Source organism: Mirounga angustirostris, unplaced genomic scaffold (genome assembly GCF_029215605.1).
Source record: "Mirounga angustirostris isolate CCGP_5_RB_7025 unplaced genomic scaffold, mMirAng1.0.hap1 SCAF_5, whole genome shotgun sequence".
NCBI classification, from domain to species: domain Eukaryota; kingdom Metazoa; phylum Chordata; class Mammalia; order Carnivora; family Phocidae; genus Mirounga; species Mirounga angustirostris.
This window is the reverse complement of record NW_026991713.1, coordinates 171153758-171175145: the sequence shown is the minus strand read 5'-3', so window position 1 is coordinate 171175145 and position 21388 is coordinate 171153758. Positions and strand designations below refer to the sequence as shown.

The 21388-nt window shown below is 49.9% G+C and overlaps 1 protein-coding gene and 1 long non-coding RNA gene across 6 annotated transcripts in view; one reads left to right on the top strand and one right to left on the bottom strand.

The window, feature by feature from the left end:
* Nucleotides 1–256: 256 nt before the first annotated feature.
* Nucleotides 257–21388, top strand: part of HIP1 (huntingtin interacting protein 1) — a 145682-nt gene continuing 124550 nt past the window's right edge. For all 5 annotated transcript variants that reach the window (XR_010411989.1, XM_064593134.1, XM_045875555.3 and 2 more), the window contains exon 1: nucleotides 257–445. Coding sequence is in view for 4 of the 5 variants with exons in the window: in XM_064593134.1 (XP_064449204.1) it covers nucleotides 326–445 (120 nt within the window). In the remaining variant the exon portion in view is untranslated. The remainder of the gene's footprint in view (nucleotides 446–21388) is intronic.
* LOC135364584 (uncharacterized) lies at nucleotides 8984–15241 on the bottom strand. The gene is made up of 3 exons (XR_010411991.1): nucleotides 14506–15241; nucleotides 14063–14213; nucleotides 8984–9683 (listed from the first exon to the last, which is right to left on the bottom strand). It is a non-coding gene; the product is annotated as an uncharacterized LOC135364584 (long non-coding RNA).

Here is a 21388-nt window from a genome sequence, read left to right as displayed (position 1 = left end):
AGCCCCGGCCCCGCCCTTCGTCCCGCCCCCGCCGGAGGCGGTTGGGCCCGGTGACTGACAGGCGTCCAGGCCGGTCACGGCGCGCCTCGCGGTCCGGATCGCCCAGGGGGGCGGGGCTCGCTGAGGGGCTCCGGAGGGGGCGGGGGCGGGCGGGGAAGCCTCTGGGTGGGGCGGGGCCTCGGGAGAGTAGCAGCGCATCCAGCCAATGGGAGGCGGAAGCCGTCCCGTTAGCGCCGGATCCCAGCGGGTAGGGCGGGGCGGGGCGGGCGGCGCCGAGGGGATCCCGGGGCGGCCGAGGGCCCCTGACTCGGCTCCGCGCGGCGACATGGACCGGATGGCCAGCTCCATGAAGCAGGTGCCCAACCCCCTGCCCAAGGTGCTGAGCCGGCGCGGGGTGGGCGCGGGGATCGAGGCGGCCGAGCGGGAGAGCTTCGAGCGGACTCAGGTGAGGACCGGGGGACCCCGGGGCATGCTTGGCTGGGGCATCCCGAGAGACGCAGTGTCCGGGAGGGGCTTTGAAGGTAGTAGAGGTCTTCAGGCCCAGGGGAGGACGGGGCAAGGGGCCGCGAGAGGGAGCATCTGGTGCGCAGGGCGAGGCGAGCCTGGGGAGGTCGGGGACCCGGGGGCATCCCAGCTGGCCTGGGGAGAAGGGCAGGGCGGCTCCTAGGAGCTGGCACGATCCGTGCGGCGGAGCAGGGCAGGGGTCACGGGCTGTGAGAGCGGAAGGAACGGAAGAGGGGCCGAATGGAAGGGGTGCCCCTAGGCAGGGGAAGCGCACTGGGGGGCCACTCGGAGACTCAAGTGTGGCGGCGGAGAGCGGAGCGCTGGACTGGGATGTGAAGCGGGAACCCCTTTTCTCCCCTCTCGATCGCTTCTGGGTTGCACTGACATTCCCCCCACCCCTAGCACCCCCTTCCTGGTGCCTCTTGCTTGGCTCACACCACCCCCAGCTGTTGGCCTCCGAGGACCGGGCTGAAGGGGTCTGGGCGGCGAGAAGGAATGTAGGAAATGCGACATGTGGCCGAGCTTGGGAAATGGGGGCTGGAGGAGGGGGCCGGCCAGGGGCCAGGGTCAGGCCTTTGGCCCGACAGCCCGCTGCTGGTCAGGATGAGCTGCCCAGTGGTGCCCAGAGCCCTGATTTGGGGTTTTGGTTTCATCCCCCAAGATGTGCCTGACAGCTAATAGGCAGACTGCCCTATTTGTCCAGCCTGACCAGGGCTGGGGGCCAAAATTCCCCAGTGGCATCAACAAAAAGCCACAATCCATTTTTACCTCAGAGTTTGAATGCCTGGTGTATTGATTTAACTGAATAAAGCTGACATGTTTTCTGGTGTTCATCAGCTCGTTTGTATGCAAAATCCATTTCAAAGGGCACAGCACTTCTCTTAATCCCAGTGCCAAAGTTGTATGGGCAGATTTGTTCTTCGCTCTTGCGCTCAGGGTGGAACCTTTGAAGATCCAGCTGGGCCTCCACTGCCGGAGGCTGGTTCCCCTGCTGTGTTCTGCTTTCCCCCGCTCCCCCTCACCAAACGCAGTACAATGTGAAGGAAGCGTTCTGGGATTTTAGGTAGAAAAGATTGTAAGGACCTGACAGAGTATTCTGTGTATGGAATATTGCAAAGAGTAAAGCTTTTCACCCCGGCAAGTTCATCCTCTTCTCTTTCCAGATGCCTCTGGCCCGTTGCAGGTGTGTCTCGGTGATGGAAAGTAGGGAGGGGTCCCCTCCCCGGGTCATCCTACCCCAGGGAGGGATGGGAGCGATAGGAAAGACAGCAATTCATTTGGCTTCCCAGGGACGAGCTGAGTTTGAGACTTTTTTCCTCTGGCTTTGTGGACTGGACCCCTGCAAAGAAAGCAGCTTTCCGTCTGCTTGTCCACCGAGGGTGTTAACTGAGGCTTCTTGCTCCAGGAGGCAATGTGAATAGCCTTCTTCTTCCTCTTTTTTTTTTTTTTTAATGGAAAAGAAAAAGGAATAGACGTTATTTTGCGATAACCCAGCCTTTCTGGAGTCTCAAATAAGGAAAAACTGGAGCACTAGAGGAACATGCATAAAACTTTGACCCATTATAGCAATGATGATTAGGTTTGTGAAAGCTTCCACCCAGGGCTGGCGTGTTCCCTCGCTATCCAGGGACAGCCCAACAAGGAGACCCTAAGGCACTGTTTGCCAGTGTATTTTACATGTGGAACACTTGCGATTGGCTTGTTGGAGGGTGGGGTGGAGTGAGGAGGAGGCAGGCTGGAGAAGGAAAAGAGGGTTTTTCTGTTATTCAAATCGTGAGGGGTGGCAGGTAGGAGCGTGAAGAAAAGAGAACAATCCTAAAACTTGGCATTGGTTAATCTGCAAAAGCTCATTTTGTTTGAGGACTTCAAATGTATCCAGTGTGTTATGAGATACAAAAATGAGTTAGAAAAAAATTTTAATGAGTTGAGAGACCATGAGAATCAGCCAAGGTGTAGTGATAATTGTAGCTAATTATCACTGTTTGGCACTGTTCTAAGTACTTTATTGTATTACCTTCTTTAATCTCTGCAAGGACCCAGGAGGTGGGTATCAGCCCCATTTTCCACGAGGACAGTGAAGCACAGAGAGGTTAAGTCACCTGCCCAAGGTCACACAGCGGGAAGTGGTCCCAGCCTTTAACCACTGCCTCGCGTTGCCTCTGAGTACCGCTCAGAGCACTGGCATTGGAGCTAGAAAAGGTTTGAGTTTTATAGCCAGGCACTAGGATAGGCTGTGTGACCTTGGGCAAACCTTTCTAAGGCTTGCTTATTGTAAAAGAAAGATGATACTTACCTTGAAGGTTTAGTATGGGGATTAAATGAAATCATAGGTGTGAAGGTATTTTTGTAAACTTCGGAGCACGATTTCAGTGATTCTTGCTATAATCCAGGGAGACCTAAGGAAGCACAAATGTGAGTAATGGTGCAGGCTGTGATGAACTCTTCAGTAGGGGGACAGAAATATTCCTAGGTAATGTGATAATGACTGAGACCACATGCAGAAAGTCCTAGCCATGGTGTTAGGGAGAGGTTGGGAGCCATCACCAGGACCTAACCACCAATTGGCATGAGATGTCACTTGCAGGGTGGAGAGGAGGGGAGGGAGCATTCCAGAAATGGGGACCAGTAAAGGAGACATCCGGAGGTGAATGCAGATGAGGCTCAGTGGCCCAGGTGGAGGCAGGAGCAGAAATTGGCCGCTCCCACCTCTCAGCCCCCAGCACCTGCTACCTTTTACGGTCACTGGTTCTCTGTCTTGCCCTCAATAAACCAGGAGCTTCATGGGGACAAGATTGCTCTTGCTCTCTCACCTGTGTCCTCAGATTCCTGAGGCTTGTGTTAGTGGTGATCCAGCTATAGATGGGGGTAGACAATGACTGATTATTTCCAGTAGGAAGCCCTTGCCTGGGTGGGTAACTCAGCTCAGGGCAGCTGGGGATTTCTGTAATTACTTGATGCTTTTTCCGAATGGCCCCAAGTTCCCTCCTGGTTCAACTTTGTCTCCTGCACCCTCAGTCAGGAGCCCTGCCCCATGCCCATCAGAGGACTGTGATTTCTCTGCCTTCCTTCCGGTGAGGCCAGTGTCCCTGCCAGAGGGGGGACCCCAGACCCACCTGCTGCAGCCCCCATCTCCAACCTGACCCTTGTTGTGTCCCTCACCCAGCCCATCACAAGCAACCTTCAGGCTCCAGGGGAATGAAAAGTGGTTCTTGCCCTTAAAAAGCCTGCTGTGAGAAAGTTACCTTGCCTGGAGCACTTTATCGTTTATACAGCACGTTTTAACTATCGTTGGGGCTACACTGTGGTTGGGTATTACTACGTCCATTTTATGGATGAGAGCTTAGTAACTTGCCTGGGGCCCCCATAGATGATCGAAAAGCAGGATTCAGATCCAGGACTCCAGGTTCCAGGCCCCTTCCCCCACCCTGTCCTCATGTTGGTCGGGAGGGTAATTCTGGAATGAACCAGGAGGGCTGACCCTTGTAGACACACCAAATACCCTGTCTATATTTACTTAGCCGGAAAATGGTTTTCTCTATGGTTTGTTTATTTTTTTGTTACCATCCATTTAGTGAGCACATAGCGTGGAGGGGACACAGAGATGAGTAAGATAAGGAGACCAGCCTGGAGGAGCTCATGAGTCAGCAGGGAGGTAGACTGGCCACCGAGAGGATCTTCTACACAGAGGACAGAGGACTTACACACCGACATCTCCGGAGCTGTTAGCAGTGCAGGACCTACCGAATGAGAGCTTTCATTTCAGCCGGAGCCCTGGATAGTCCTGGGCACGTTGAAATTTGCTCTCTGGCTGGTGATTGCTAAGATCAGAGGAGAGGATGGGGCTCTGGAAACACAGCCTTTAGTCCCAATTTCTTTGGGTGGAGCTCACCACAGAGAACAGGATCCTAACCAACCCTGAGTTGGGAAGAGCCAGGAAAGTTGGATTCTAGAGAAGAAGAGACAGAAAGAAATATTTACAGAGGGCCTGGTGGGCACTAGAAACATGCTGGGTGATTTATGGCCATTATCCTATTTAATAGCTCAGGTTCAGAGAGACCAAGTGACCTGCCCAAGGTCACACAGCGAGTAAACAGAGAAGCCAGGGCTCTGACAATCTGATGACCAAGCCCACATCCTCTTCTCTGTGTGTAAGTCAGGGGGTGTCTCTGCCATTTTTCTCATCATCTTCAGCTCAGCCTTTGATTCACCTGCTGAAAAAATTGTGAGGTTGGACCAGAAGGATCAGTGCTTCTCAACCTTGGCTGCTCAGGAATGGCTTCTAACACGAAAGGCGCTGTCCTCCCACCTGATCCCTGCTGGTTCACTTAGTTGGTATTGAAAAGGTAGAAAGGATGCTAAGAGCTTTCTTTGAACTTGTGGGTTTGTATGCTTCTGGCTTCCTCCCATTGATAATGCTGAGAACAGCTGACATTCACCACATTTACTATGTGCACGTGGTAAAGGCCTTAAATGAGCCACACCTCTCAGTTCTTGGCACGAATTTAACAATTACGATCCCTGTCTTACAGATGAGGAAATCAAGGCTTAGACGTGTTACTAGCCGGCTCAGGTTCTGAAGGAAGTGTCCGAGCCGGGACCCAAACTCAGCAACTCCGGCCCCAGGGCCTAGCTGTGCATGATTACCATCCCTGACTCTGCCTGGCCCCCTGCCTGGCCCCCTCAGCTCTCTGCCTCCTTCTTCTCGCTAACAGTTGGGTCCCCAAGGTGCTAACCTCACCCCACTTCTCTTTTACCTTCTGTCCAGTTCCTCTGTGCTCCCCTCATCTGACAGTTTCTGTTCTTGTGTCGGTGACGTCACCTCCCCACGTCTTTCTCCCGACTTCCTGGCCTGTGTGACCACTTCCCATGGGTCATTTGCCCCCAAATAAACCACACATGCCCCAGACTCTACTTCAGGCCTTCCCTGCCTCTGAATGCCAGCGTCTGGTCCCCGTCAGTCCCCATTATCTCCTTGGCGTCCATTCTCTTTTTTTTAATAAAGATTTTATTTATTTATTTGACACAGAGAGAGACAGCGAGAGAGGGAACACAAGCAGGGGGAGTGGGAGAGGGAGAGGCATCCATTCTCAATCCTCCCTTTCCTCTGTCCTCACAGCTGCATGGTGCTCTGTGATGTTTCTCTTGTCCATTGCTCCTTTGCTCTGCGCCCTTCCTGCCCTTACTACCTCTTGCCTGTGTTGGTTGTAATCCCATCCTCCCTGCCTCCCAAATACCCGGGGCCAGACTGCTTGTCTCTAAAGCCCAACACTGCTTCTGGAACTCCCTCTTTTCAAGAACCTTTGGCTGGCTCCTGAGAGACCCTGCATGACATGGCACCTAAGGGTCTTTTCCAGGCCTTAACTTTCACTGCCTCCCCCCACTAGACAGCCCCTGCAGGCTGCTTCCAGCCTGATCAGGAACTCCAGCAAGCAGGGGCCCGTAGCCACTATATGTCTGTCCCATTCATCCAGGTCTGCGCCGTGGCTTCTCTCCCAGACTGGAAGCTCTTAGGGGCAGGGTCTGGCTCTCCGTGCTGAGTGAGCTCTTGCAGGAGGCAGGCACTGGGCCTGTTTGCCAAATGTGTGAATGTGAAACAGTTGGCGGATCTCCGGGGAGCTTGGGTGCTGCAGGCAGGCCTCTGCTTGCAGCGGACTTTACTTTCCCTTTGCACATTTTGGAGATCCTCCCTCTGTCTCCTGTGATTTCTCCGATGATTAATTCTTACTGAGTGCCTGCCCTAGGTGCCGGGCCTGTGCGCCCAGGGTCCCCATTTAGGAGGGAGCCTGTAGAGTCTTTAGAGATAGAACTGGGGGGACGCCTGGGTGGCTCAGTCGGTTAAGCGTCTGCCTTCGGCTCAGGTCATGATCCCAGGGTCCTGGGATTGAGTCCCGCATCGGGCTCCCTGCTCCGCGGGGAGCCTGCTTCTCGCTCTGCCTCTGTCTCTCTCTCTGTCTCTCATGAATAAATAAATAAAATCTTTAAAAAAAAAAAAAAGAAAAGAGATAGAATTGGGGCTCATGGTCAATGATTTGAATTTCCGTGAAGTTCAGAACACTTTATAAACATTCCCAACACGTGCTCGTGGACTTCTCAGAGCTTCTCTCTGCTTCAGGTGGGCCTTTCTGCCCTAGAAGGTATTACCAGGAAGGGAGAGAAAGTGGCCTGGCATCCCAGGCACCTGGATGTGGCCGTGGGCTGCTGCTGGCGTTTGCAGCAGGGCCCAAGGGATGGCGGGGATGAGCGCAGAGTAAGATGAAAGCGCTCCCTGGGGACTGAGCAAATCTGGCTCCGCTACAGGATTTCTCAAAATGGGGAGGCTGGACAAGATTTCCAGCTCTCAAACACTCGAGCTCATAAAATTCCTGTAAGTGGGGTTTTCACACTGTGGAATTTCATCTGAGCTCTCACCTGCTCTCTTGAGAAACTTCCACGTGCCCCCCGTATGTAGAACAGGGCGCATGGGAATGGCTGGTGTCATACCTTCAGGTGTGGTGAGGAGCGTCCATGTGGCCCAGGAGAGCAGAGCCCCAGCCCCACTTGGCCATTGAAAGGGTTCCTTGCCTGGCATGTCTGCAAGGCACCAAGGAGGACCATTTTACACTCCCTGTCCACTGCCCACTTAGTTTGGAGCAGACCTGGGCGGGGTGCGGCGGGCCAGCCGCCAATTTTCCTGCATCCAGAGGGTTGATGGTCTGGAGAGATGCCCACCTAGGAAAGGGAGCTTGTCAGCCCCACCTCCTGGCAGGGTGGGGGCTGCTTCCTGTTTTCCTGCCTGGGCAGGCAGGGAGGAGCCCTGTTCCTGGCTTGTGGGCAGGACAGTCTGACACTGTGCAGGGAGAGGGACAGGGATTGAAGGTGTCCTCTGGCTCAGACATTAGAAGGGAGGATGGGGCTTTTCTCAAATCTGAAAGGTTGCGACCGCTGCCTCTGTTCGCACTGTAAGACCGCTCAGGGAGCTGGGCTGGGCCATTCAGGAGGCCAGTGTGGCCAATTACTTCTGATTTTAACAGATTTGCAGTTTATAAAGCACATTTGCACATAACTCTTTCCAGCCATAGAACAACCATGCGTTAATAGCAGTCTGGTCTCAAGGATGGACACTGAGGCTCAGAGAGTGTAGGCAACTTGCCCACGAGCACTCAGGAAGTGGCCAGGCAAAGGCTTGAACCTGGTGGCTCTTATCTCTAATTGTATACTTTCCTTTTCATATTTCTCTTTAAAGCTGAAGCCTGGTCTGGGCTGGTAACTTAGAAAAATTACAGAGGTTTTCTTTTTAAGTCCTTTCCAATTGATTTATTTGGACTTTTGAAATTCCTCCCAGAAGTTTTTTGCAACACTCATAACTATCATAGGGCCTATATCCAGAATATGTAAAAAAACCATAAAACATATGAAAATGTGCAACTTCATTAGTAATCGAAAAAATGCAAATTAAAATTGAGATGCATGAGATATCACCCAATGCCCATCAGCTTGGCTGAAATAAAAATGAAAAAAAGGGGCACCTGGTGGTTCAGTCGGTTAAGCATCCGGCTCTTGGCTTCAGCTCAGGTCATGATCTCAGGATCCTGAGATCAAGCCCCGAGTTGGGCTTCGTGCTCAATGCGGAGTCTGCTTGTCCCTTTCCCTCTGCTCCTACCCCCACTTGCGTGCTCTCTCTCTCTGTCTCTAAAATAAATAAATAGAATCTTAAAGGGAAAAAAAAAACTAACTGTGCTAAGCATCAGCAAGGATGTGAAGCAATGGAAATGGCGATGCATTGCTGATGGAGCTTTACGTTGGTACAACCGCATCGGACAACAGTCCTGTCTTATCCTAAAATTAAAGATGTACCAGCACTTCCACTGTTAGCTCTACACCCAACAGCAAGGCACAAAAGATAGTTGGAAGGAGACTCATCATCATCTTTCGTAGTAACTCCAAACTGGAGACAATCCAGAAGCCCATCAGCAATAGATGGGTAACTGCCGTGTGACGTGGTCTCTCATCGGGATACTGCACAACAAGGAGAATCAATAAACTGTAGTCACGTTTGACAGCACTGGATGAACCTTCCACACATAATGGTGGGCGAAAAAAAGGCAGACCCAAAAGGACACCTTCTGTATGCTTCCATTTATTTATTTATTTATGTGAGATTTTTATTTATTTATTGGACGGGGCGGGTAGGGGCAGAGGGAGAGGGAGAAGCCGGCTCCTCACTGAGCAGGGAGCCCGACGCGGGTCTCGATCCCAGGACCCTGAGATCATGACCTGAGCCGAAGGCAGACGCTTCACCAACGGAGCCACCCAGGTGCCCCCTAGGCTCCCATTTATATCAGGTTCACAAAACAGGCAAAGTGAAACGGCTATTAAGTGTGCTGCTTGGATGGTAAATCTGTAAAGAAATAAGGGGAGAGGGGCGCCTTGGTGACTTGGTCAGTTGAGCGTCCAACTCTTGATTTTGGCTCATGTCATGATCTCGGGGTCATGAGATTGAGCTCCACGTTGGGCTCCATGCTGGGCGTGGATCCTCTCTTGATCCTCTCTCCCTCTCCCGCTGCCCACCACACCCACCCCCACCATGCTGTCTTGCTGAAAAAAAAAAAAAAAAGAAAGAAGGGGATGATTACCATAAAAGGCCATATATAAATACTGTCTTTGGATGCAGGGAGGTTAATTGGGAGGGTGTACAAGGAGAGCTTCTGAGGTCCCGCCATCAGTCTGTTTCTTGACCCAGGAAGTGGTTTATGATAATTTATTAAGCTGTACATTTTTGGTTTGTGCGGTTTTCTCTATATTATATTTCAAAATACAGAAGGTTAAAAAAAAAAAAGAAAAACACCTTCTCCCAGGGAGTAAGAGACAGTGTCTTGAGGAGGCTAAGAACTTGCCACTTACATATCCACCCAGCTTCTGAGGTTTCTCCCAAATACAGCCACCCCAGTGAAAACCCTTCTGATACTGGAAACTGGGAAGCTTATCCAAGCAGCCTATCCCAAGCTCTGCCGTAACACGTAATTGTGAAGTTGGGACTTCTCATCAGCCCACACTGAGCATGTTGCCCTCAGCTTCCATTGGTTTGTGTCCAGTGTCTGCCTTCCTGTGCGGTAGACGGGCCCTCAGGGGCTTACTCATCTTTTAGCGAGTTGTCCCCAGCATCTAGCAGAGGGAATTACACCGACTCAGTCTCAGGAGGTCTGGAAACACAAAATAAATGAGGTGATGAAAAGTCCTCAAAGGAGAGAATGAGAGAGGAGAGTGTGTTCTAGGCTCAAAAGAAGCACATTTGAATAAAATCAAGGATTGGCCCAGTGGCCTTCTGGAACACATGACCCCGAGCTTGGCTTGTGTTCCAAAGATCTAGATCAAGTCTCGCTTGATAAGCTACTGTGGGAACATAGGAGCTTGGGGAATGTCACCTGGGAACATGTCAGAAACAGTGGTTCCTGTGAGGTCCCTGGGGCCAGCGCACAATGACAGTTCTTAGCTTAGACAGTTGCTGTGTGTGTGTGTGTGTGAGAGAGAGAGAGAGAGAGAGAGAGATTATGTTTACCGCCTGTCATGTGACCCCTCTCCCATACTGGGCTGGAAGCAAATGCCTTCTCTGGTTTTTCTTGGCTATGTCTTAACCAATGCTATATTCTTCCCTCCCATTTTCCATAATCCTTCAGCAAGAGATTGACAGGCATGAGCTGTGTGTGGTTTCTTCTCTGAGCAAAATCCAGGGAAGCTTCCCTTCCACTAACAGGTGAGCCCAGGGCTCTAACCCTCCAGGCTTGGCACACAGTAGGCCTTCCAAAACTATATGTCGAGTACCTTATTTCATCTTTATAGCCTCGGGCTCCTGATGTGGTGTCTGGCACCAAGTGACTCTCCTCAACAAGGGTTTGCAGAATGAAGGATAAAATATGTGGAATAAAGGACTGATGAGTGTCAGCCATATTTGGTCCCAGTGTTGAACTGTGAACCCTCATAAGGACACCCCGAGTCTGGGTTCATGTGAGCGTGACTGGAGCCAGCAGGAGACGGGGCCCCCGAAGAGACCAGGTCTCTGACGTAACTGTGGGTGGTTCCCGGGGACTTCCTATGGAACGTCAGCTCCCTGACTCATGCTTGGAAGTGACTTGAGATCTCCTGCTTCCCTTGAGATGCTTATTCCAGGAAGGGACCTGCCTGTACGGTCTAAGGCCATTCCTGCTGATAACAAAACAAAAAAAAACCCCAAAAGCCCCCCAAAAACCTAACACACCTAATCCTGAACTCTGTCTCCTGCCACCAACTCGCTCATTGTCCTTTGTTCTCAGTTTTTGACATTCCCAGTTTAGAAACCCTCCCCGGCCCTGGAAGTTGAAATTCTCCCAGTCTTTGGCATAACCTCTATCCTGCACCCCTGTGGGTAGGCATGGAGTCCAGTTGTTCTGTCTCCTGGATTCCTTGATTGCTTGATTGCTCTCCATATCGCTCCTACTTCTCCACCCGCGGCTTCTGCCTTCCTTCAGGCCTTCATCTTGAGCCTGGACTACTTACCGCATGGCCCAGCTGGCCTTCCTGCTATCCGGTCTCCCCTTGGCTGTCAGAGTTTTGTTTTATTTTTATTTTATTTAAAGATTTTATTTATTCATTTGAGAGAGAGAGCACAAGGGGACAAGTAGAGGGCTAGAGGGAGAGGGAGAAGCAGACTCCCACGTGGAGCAGGGAGCCTGACATGGGACTCCATCCCAGGACCCGGAGATCATGACCCGAGCTGAAGGTAGGCGCTTAACTGACTGAGCCACCCAGGAGCCCCAAGAGATCTGTTTTATTTTATTTTTTTTAAGATTTTATTTATTTATTTGACAGAGAGAGAGAGCAAGAGAGGGGACACAAGCAGGGGGAGTGGGAGAGGGAGAAGCAGGCTTCCCACTGAGCAGGGAGCCCGATGAGGGGCTCGATCCCAGGACCCTGGGATCATGACCTGAGCCAAAGGCAGATGCCTAACGTCTGATCTAAGAGATCTGTTTTAAAAGGTGCAACTGCTGTATCACTCCATGTGTTAAAAGCCTGTTTGTTATGCATTCCTCCAAACTGAAACTCAAGCTCAAGGGCACAGAGCCGACCTTTGCAGAGAGCTGACCTTTGCAGGCCGTCATGTCCCGTGGCCTCCCCTGCAGCCCCCACCCGCCCCGCCTCTCTCTGTCTCAGGCGGCCCACTGCTTCAGGCCTCTGTGTGTCTCCAGGTGGCACACCATTCTTTTTGGCCTAGAGTGCCCGTCCCACCTTTTCCACTTGCTAAACTCTTCATCCTTGAAGTCCCACCTCCGATGGCCCTCCTCTGGGAATTCCCCCCCCCCATTCTTCCAGGCAGATTTATTTGATGTTACTTCTATGTGTTTCTGTGTTGATCTGGATGTCTGTTCCACGCTCGACTGTGAGCTTCCCTATAGCTTAGCCTTCTTTGTAGGCCTCGCCCCAAGCATGATGCTCAGAACCCCGTAGGCGCTCAATAATAATAAAGGACCTGATTGTATTTGATTGTTGCTATAACAGAAAATGAAATAGGCCCAGTTCCCACTCCAAGACAGGTGCCCAACGCTGAGGGGAACGTACTTGATCTCCGTCACATTGGACTAAAGCAGAAGTTATGGCTACACTGGTAGAAAGAGGTAGGTGGGCTTTAGGAGTAGAGAATTCAGTAGGAGGGACATTTTGCAGAAAGAGGCTTCCTCATGCAGTCATCATACATCCAGAGCCAGTGAACTGGGAGCCAGGATTCCCGATTTATGCCCCACGGGTGGGATGATGGGATGGGGTAGGTAAAATAATGCATACCCCTCCCCAACATGTCCACCTGTGAGTATGTTTCATTACATGGTAAAAGGGTCTTCACAGCTGTATTAAGGACCTTAAGATAGGGAGGGCAGGGGTGCCTGAGTGGCTCAGTCGTTAAGCATCTGCCTTCGGCTTAGGTCATAATCCCAGGGTCCTGGGATCGAGCCCCCCATCGGGCTCCCTGCTCAGCAGGAAGCCTGCTTCTCCCTCTCCCACTCCCCCTGCTTGTGTTCCCTCTCTTGCTGTCTCTCTGTCAAATAAATAAATAAAAATCTTTAAAAAAAAAAAAAAAAAAAGATAGGGAGGGTAGCCTGAATTTTCCCCAGTGCTTCCAGTCAGGAATGCAGCCCTACCAACACCTTGATTTTAGCCCAGTGAAACTGAGTTAGCCTTCAGACCATAGAACCACAAGCTGATAAATGGGCATCCTTTTAAGCCGCTAAATTGGTGGTAATTTGTTACGGCAGCGATAAAAGCTAATACGGGATGAAAACAGGTAATTCACGCTCTGGGGCAGGAAACCTAGCGGAGCCCTTGCCTCGAGGCACGGACAGACCACCCTTTTAAACCTGGAGCAACACTTTGCTATGTCATCTGTGCTTCTTGTGGCCATAGATAAAACATTGTATTTTCACACTTGGCACTTATTCACAGAAATCTTATCCTGGAAAAACAATTCAGCAGCCTGTTCAAAACATTCTTTCCTGCTGGGCCATGGAGTTCTTTGGTGCAATTCCAAGCGTGAGGATCACAGATATAATTTACTTAACCTTACTTTTTTTTTTTTCTTCTTGATCAAGCCCTGTGCTGTCTATTAAAAAAGGCGAGTAGGAAATCCCTTCTTTCCCTCTAGGATCGTGATGGTGTCTCTGCTCAAGCGAGCTGACTTGCAGTCAGGAAACAGGTGGAAATAAATGAACAGCTTCCCTCGGGGTGGGCCTGCTATGTGCTGGTCCTTCCCCAGGCTCCCCAGGGTGCTCTGGAGTGTGCCCCTATTCCTGGGCTTAGCTGTAGGGCAGCCGGGAGCGCCTGGAGCACTGAATTAAGAATTGGGGCACCTGGGTGGCTCAGTCGGTTGAGTGTCTGCCTTCAGCTCAGGTCATGATCCTGGAGTCCTGGGATCCAGCATTGTAGGGCTCCCTGCTTAGCAGGGAGTCTGCTTCTCCCTCTCCCTCGCCCCTCCCCCCACTCATTTTCTCCCTCTCTCAAATAAATAAATAAAATCTTAAAAAAAAAAACCCAAAAAGAATTGGGAAGCCTCAGGGCGCCTGCCTTGCTCAGTCGGTAGAGCATGCGACTCGATCTCGGAGTTGTGAGTTCGAGCCCCACGTTGGGTATAGAGATGACTTAAAAATAAAATCTTAAGAAAAAGAATCAGGAAGGCTCGCTTCTCCTGGCTGTGGTTCCCCCTGTTCCTGCCGTGGCCCCTACTCCCTGTAGGTCTTCAGTCGCAGTCTGTGAAATGAGGGGGTTGGCTGAGATCTCCCCAAAGGTTTAGAGAGTTGGTGGCTCTATAAAAATGCAGTTACTGAAGCAGCAGCTCTGGGAGAGTTGACTGCCTTTTGACAACACCTGGCCCTTGTTATTCCAGTTTTGCTGTCCTATTTCTCAGCTCCAGACACTGAATTCTGTCTGGCTTTCCCGCTCTCTGAGACCCTTCCTCCTGGATAACCCTGGCTGCACTTAATTTCTATGGGTAACTTTTTCTGTGTTGGTCAGAGGGTCTTATGCTCCCCCACCACCAAAGTCACTCACTCAGGAAAATTACCTAGTGAGAAGTCTTTTGCAGTTGGTCACTCCTGCCAGGCACCGTCTTCTGCCTTCCACTTAGGACTGCCAGGTATATCTGCACAGGCCGAGCCCGCAAGACTCCGCGAGTATCTTCCGATCCTGCCCTTCCCGGGCTTAGTCCATTAGGCCTAGGTTGTAGCACATAAAAATAATTTTCCAGGGGCAGCTGGGTGGCTCAGTTGGTTAAGTATCCGACTCTTGATTTCGGCTCAGGTCATGATCTCAGGGTCATGGGATTGAGCCCCGCGTCAGGCTCTGCGCTCAGTGGGGAGTCTGCTTGAGATTCTCTCTCTCAAATAAATCTTTAAGAAAAAATTAACTTTCCAGAAAAACTCTGTGTCACTAAATCAGAGGCCACACGGGGTGTCCGAAATGATGCCATTTAGTCTCCCACCAGCCTGCTTCACGCATTGACCTTACCTCCCAGAGGTGTGGCCTCGGACCCAGTCCAGTTTCCTAGAGGAAAGAGAGGATTAGAAAAGAAAAATTAACTTGCCTAGGGTCCATTCTGCAAGGCCTTGCCCAGATTTGAGGCAGACTCAGCCTTGTGTCTGGGCCCTGGTTGTGCCCCAAGACTCTGTAGAGGTTAAGAGCGTGGACTTTAGGTCTAGACGGGTCACCTGCTGTTGGTTCCAGGCAGGCCGCTTTACAGAGATGCTGGCAGGCATAGATTGCTCTGGTTCTGTTAAGTAGAGGGCCATTGAGAGAGCATCCACTGTAAAAAACAACAACAACAACACAAAACCAAAAAAACCTACCTGACAGGCTGTTGAAAGGATTAAATGACATAACGCAAGGACAGCGCTTAGCACATTGCCATCCAGGTAGTGAGCACGCAGCCCGTATTAGGGTAGTGAACTGCTTGGGACAGGGTAGGCTCATGGCTGTGGGATAAGTAAGTGAACGGGTCTCGATGACACCCGAGTTGAGGATCATCTAATACGAGGAAGTCCCTGTGTTTTGAGCTGTGCTGTTTCCGAGGCTGGGTGCCGAACCCCGGGAAGAATTACCAGGAGATCTCAGGAGGCCTTTGCCTGGACCATGACCCAAACACACCGGCCTGCCTTTGCACCGGGCCTAGCGTGGACTGCTTGCCTGGTTTCTTGCTTTCTGTGTTTCTGGTTCTAAGGCTTCAAGAAAAACACCACGGCACAGGGCTGGCTCAGATGATAGCTAAGATGACAGAGGACATGCAGCAAGAATTGTCTGGTCTGGAAAGACAAAGGCCGAAGTGAAGACACAGGTGGGAGGGCAGAACACTGGGGTTTGGCTTGTGGCTCTACCCATGACTAGTTGTGTGACTTTATTTCCACGAAAGGTATGCATGGGCACAGTTATAAGGATCGGGTAGCGACTCAGGCTTGTCACCACCACCCAAGAGTGTCCTGGCCCAGCTCTCTGCCCCTTCCCAACCATTTCCTGCTTCCCAGAAGCAACCACTTTTTTTTTTTTAAGATTTTATTTATTTTATTTTATTTTTTAAGATTTTATTTATTTATTTGACAGAGAAAGACACAGCAAGGGATGGAACACAAACAGGGGAAGTGGGAGAGGGAGAAGCAGGCTTCCCGCTGAGCAGGGAGCCCCATGCGGGGCTCAATCCCAGGACCCTGGGATCATGACCTGAGCCGAAGGCAGCCGCTTAACGACTGAGCCACCCAGATGCCCCAAGATTTTATTTATTTTAGAGAGAGAGAGAGCACGTAAGCAGAGTGAGGAGCAGAGGGAGAGGGACAAGAAGACTGCGTGCTGAGCGCAGAGCCTGATGTGGGGCTCGAGCCCACGATCCTAAGATCATGACCTGAGCCAAAATCAAGAGTCAGATGCTTAACCGACTGAGCAACGCAGGCGCCCCCAGAAGCAACCACTTTTAATTCTTGAAACTGCTTTTATCATAGCCGTTATTGTGAGCCTGTCATTCTGGAAGATGAAAGATGTAGCTTTCATTTACCTGTGAGCTTCTCCCATCCCTCCTCTTTGCCAGGACACTTTCCTTCCTCTGTGCCCCCAGGGTCTTAACTCTTTATTCACTGTCAACTTTATCATGACCCTGGAAATGCCAGGAGCAGCTGAGCCCTTAGTGTACTTGAGGTCTTTTCCTTTGCTGCCTATTTTTTTTTATTATTCCTGGAGTAATGAATTGTCTTTGTTCACTTGCTTGGGATTCTGTGTACTCATCACTGATTTACCCACAGCTCTCTGTTAATGTGCAAATCTCCATTTACTCAGAATAGGAGGGGTTGCCTCAGTTTCCCTATCCTAGGCCAAGTGAGAAGGTGAATGAGCAGGAGATTGGAGGGAAGTCAGGGATCACAAAGGTGTTGTTGGCCGGTGATAATGGTTACTGTCTGGAACTTTCTTCCCAAACGGTCAAACTGGAAAGTAATTATAGAGCACATGAAGGGATGCTTCCTTGTGCACAGTGGGGAGTGAGGCATGTCTAACTCAAGACGCAGGGTTGGCTAAACCTGTTTATAGGGCCATAAACGGGTTTGGATCAACTCATAGATGATTTAGCTCCTAGGTGACTTTTTATGAAGGAAAGCCTCAGCAATTAAGGGTGTCCTTATGTCATAGGGAAAGACCTGAAACTCACACACCCCTTTTGGAGGCCTTCTTGGAGGCAGAACTTGGGGCTGATTGGACGGGACTGATCCGATGGCACTAATGATATCTTTATGGGAAGAGGAAAAGTTTCCTCTAGTGCCTTAAGAAGACAGTAGCTATCATTGTGATGATGGTGATGGGGTGGTCATCTTCACAGCCTGCTCTGGGGACGGCTGAGAGCCCAGGGGTTTGGAAAATGTATTTATTTCCACTTATTCTTAGTGCCAGTTGAACATATTCAGAATGTCTTTTGTTATGGGAAATGGGACATAAAACCCAGTTGGTAGGAGAGGGCCCTAAGTGCTTGGGGTAGGTTCCCAACCACAGAGTGAGGGGCAGGCCTGGGTCATGACCGGCTCTGAGCCTTTGAGACCCTCCCAGCCTCTGCTTCCTCATTTGCAAATGGCTTTCCATAACAGTGCAGGCCCACAACTCCTCATCTGCAGTTCTGAGATCCTGAAGCTCTGGGAACCTAAAAGTTTAGTTCGGAGTGTGGTACCCGACCCGCACCTGTCTGTGCCTATTCATAGTCTTGGTTATGTGCCCATCTTAGAATGGAAGGTCATCGGATAGGCTGCAAAGATATTGATCGGAGGGTGTTGCCCAAATCCCAAAGTTCTAAATTCCCAGACATACCTGAGCCCAGGAGTTTGGGGTAAGGGACCGTGCCCCTGCACTACCTACTCCATTGTGGTGTTGGAAGAGGTTGAATGGGATACCTTATGTATAAAAGATGAAGCATTGTGCCAGGCACATAGTAGGTGCTTAGTCAACGTTAGCTGTTATTATCCGTTGGTTTTAGAATCCCACTTGTAAGACTAGGAACAATTAGATTAACCATCCAAGTCCAATTTCCTATGATCAGTCAAGGTCATATGAATGAGTTTGAACCAGAAAGAATGGAAATAGCAGCTTGGCGTGTAGTAGAAAGACCAAGAGACAGAACTGGGTGCAAATCCTGCCTCTGCTGTTTACCACCCCAGTGACCCTGAGCAAGTGCCTTAATTTCTTTGCCTCAGTTTCCCATCTGTATAATGGGGATAGTAATACCTGTCCCATGGGATGCCTGGGAAGCTCAGTCAGTTGAACGTCTGACTTGATTTCCGGCTCAGGTCATGATCTCGGGGTCGTGGATCAAGCCCTGTGTCAAGCTCTGTGCTCAGTGGGGAGTCCGCTTGAGATTCTCTCTCTCCCTCTCCCTCTGCCCCTCACCCCTGCACTCTCTCTCACTTGCTCTTTCTCTAAAATAAATAAATAAATCTTTAGAAATAATAATAATAATACCTACCTCATGGGGTTCCCCTGAGTATTCAGAGAAACCCAAGAAGCCAGTATATGGGAATGAATGGCTCCTGACAGATACGCTGAACTGGGCACATCAGCTATGTAGTTTTCTTGCTGAAAGTGCATAACCTCAGTCTAACCACGAGAAACATCAGACAAAGCCAATGAGGGGTGTTCTATAAAATAACTGACCAGTATTCTTCAAAAATGTCAAGGTCTTGAAAGACCAGGAAAGACTAAGGAGCTGTCACCGACTGGAGGAGACTAAGGAAATGTCCCAGGTGGGATCCCCGAGTGGATCCTGGAACAGAAAGACTACAATAGTGTGAAAACGGGAGAAATCCAGATTAATTCCATAGTATAGTTAATAGTATTGCACCGAGGTGAATTTCTTTGCTTTGATGATTTTCCTATGCTATATAAGATGTTAGTTAATATAAGGGGAAGCTGAGCAAAGATGTCCGGGAACTCTGTCCTATTTTTGCAATTCTTCCGAAAGTCTAAAATTAGCTCAAACTAAAATATTAAAAAAAAAAAAAAAAAAAGAATGGTATGTTGCTTGGCAAACCTTAGTCAGGGCTAAGTGAATGTGTGTTCCCTTGCTCCCCTGGGTCATCCTGGGGACAATGGAGCCCCCCCAACACACACAGAGGGACTGGACAGTGGTTTCTGAGGAGGGAAAGTATGACGGATCCAGGCTGCATCAGAGGAGGGAGACGTTCTGGTGGCCGAGCCGTAGCAGAGCCGACTGCCCCGGGGCTTCGGCGGAATCAGTGTGGGACCTCCGTGCTTGGTCTCGCAGACGTGCTCTGCCAGCTTCCATCTGGCGCTCTGGGCCCAAAAAGAGTAGTGAAGCACTCTGCAGTCAGATCATAGTTTGAGCTCCAGGGTTGTTACTTATTATCTCGTGGGGACCTTGGGAAAGTTACTCATCTGTGATAGGAGATAATGTCCTGGCATCTGGGCTCACTGGTTCGAGGAGCGGGTCCAGAACAGAAAGCCAGTGCTGGTGCTCTTTCCTCTCCCAGCGGAGCCTTCCCAGATGACACCAGCGGAAGTACCCTCTGCCCTCCAGGGTCCCTGTGGCACTCACTTTGTGCCCTGCCGAGGGCCCTTTCTGGGGATGGCCTTCGAAGGTCCATGGTTGGTGTGTCTTGTTTGCCCCATGACCTGGAGCTCCTGTAGGCCACCGGGCTTTGCACGTAGGAAAATGTACAACTGTGGTGAGTGGGTGAATGAGCAAGTGAGTGAGTGAGTGAGTGAACAAATGAGTGAGTGAACGAATGAATGAGTGAGTGAATGAATGAGTGAACGCGTGAGTGCATGAATGAATGAGTACGTGAGTGAATGAATGAGTGAGTGAATGAATGAGTGAATGAATGGACACCCCTCCCGCCTCTCTGAAGCAGGGCTATGTACCACACGTGATTACTGGCTCGCACAGCTGCCCCATGTCAGGCTGTTCTCCAGGATGACTTTAGAAGTGTTCAGACCAAACACACCCTTTTATTATGATTTTTCTCCCCCTTGCTTGGGTGCCAGTCACCTATCCAGAAAAAGCAATTAACTCCTTTTCTTACACTGTTTGAACATCTCAAGCCTTAAAGCTGTTCCCTAGTACTTCAGAATTCTCCAGGCCTCTCTCCTTGCTGCTGAGAACTTTTTGCCACAGGAAATCAGGCTCATTTTAAGGGCCAAACAGTCACTAAATATAGCCTCCCAGCACAGATATTTAAAGAGCTGTGTTGATGATGTTATGTCTGAACAGAGAAGAAGGGGAAGAAAATAATTTTTTTTTTTTCTGGAAAGAAGAACGAAGTTACACCAGTGTCTCTGTGGGTCTACGGGGAACAGAGCGACTATATGGTGTCAGCGACTTCATTATGGGATCACCAGGTGTTCGTCATCAGCTTGGGCCTCAGGATTTAGGGTTCTGGAGCCAGGCAGTCATTTTTTTTTTTTTTTTTGTAATTCCTTCTCATCTCTATTTAAAAATACCTCCTGCCCCGGAGAGTGACCTCAGACAAATGTGCACTCCCTGCCAAGCCCAGGAGAGCTGCCCTCCCACAGCCCCAGGACCAGAAGGGGGTGGAGGGGGAGCCCACCCTGCATTATCCTCTCCCAGACGCTGGCTGACGAGCAGCAGGTGTCAAAGGCAGAAGAAGGAGTGGGATGGGGCCCAAGGATCTTTGCCACCATGGCATGGAGGGGGTGGCTTTCATGGTGGTGGATGGCTTCCCACCAACTCCCTCTTCCGGCTTCCACCTTGGGCTCATTGCATGGTCAGGATAACGTCAAGAGAGTATACAACTTTGGAGATGCTGTTTTGGTTACTCAGATATTCCTTCTATAATATAAATAGGGCTATTTTAGGACTTCTCCAGAACTTTCTTTGGGGCTGCATTTATTATTTCTTTGGGAGAGAAACGTCATAGCTCTTTCTGTAAGAAACTGCAGTGAACTATTTTAGTCTTTATCTGAAGATGTCTCCATATCACCATCTTTTTTTCTCCTCCGTCACAAGCATGATTTTATTGGTACTTGTTTGCTGATCAGTACGCAAACATCATGAGTCAATGCTGTTATTTAAAAGTCTAGGCAATGTAACTGCAATGCTTTGCTTAAGAGTTACTTAACCAAGGGCACCTGGGTGGCTCAGTCAGCTAAGGGTCTGATTCTTGGTTTCGGCTCAAGTCATGATCTCAGGGTTGTGGACCAAGCCCCGTGTTGGGCACTGCACTCAGTGGGGAGTCTGCTCAAAATTCTTTCTCCATCTCCCTCTGCCCCTCCCCACCAAAACTAAATAAATAAAATCTTAAAAAAAAAAGTTACTTAACCAGTGTTCCAGCTTAAAATTTGGAGACATTTTATCCACAAGTAGAGGACACCAGAGCTCAGAATCTTCAAATATTTATAACTCTCAAGCCTTTTATGAGGAATGTCCTGATTATACAGGATGTGATTCCTTACGCATTATATCCACAGGCCATTAACAGGTTTGGGGAAATTCTGGGCCTTCCTTCCCTAGCAGGATCTTGCCCCAGATAGTATGCAATTCTGATAAGGAGATAGAAGAACATGTAGAACACACAGAGACAATGCTAGTAGAGAGAAAAACACAAATATGAAAGAAGGGTCATTTAAAAAGCCTTTGTCATTTGGGGTATGTGTATTTTAGAGAACTTTTTATAATGCTCTTCACAGCCTATGGAATGTTAAGTTTACATCAAACAAAGCCTTTCTTAATCCAACATTCCACTAATTTCTGGCTTTACTAAAATTAACTAGCACATGATTTTATCTCTTAAAAAGTCATTTGTACTCGGGCGCCTGGGTGGCTCAGTCGTTAAGCGTCTGCCTTCGGCTCAGGTCATGATCCCAGGGTCCTGGGATCGAGCCCCACATCGGGCTC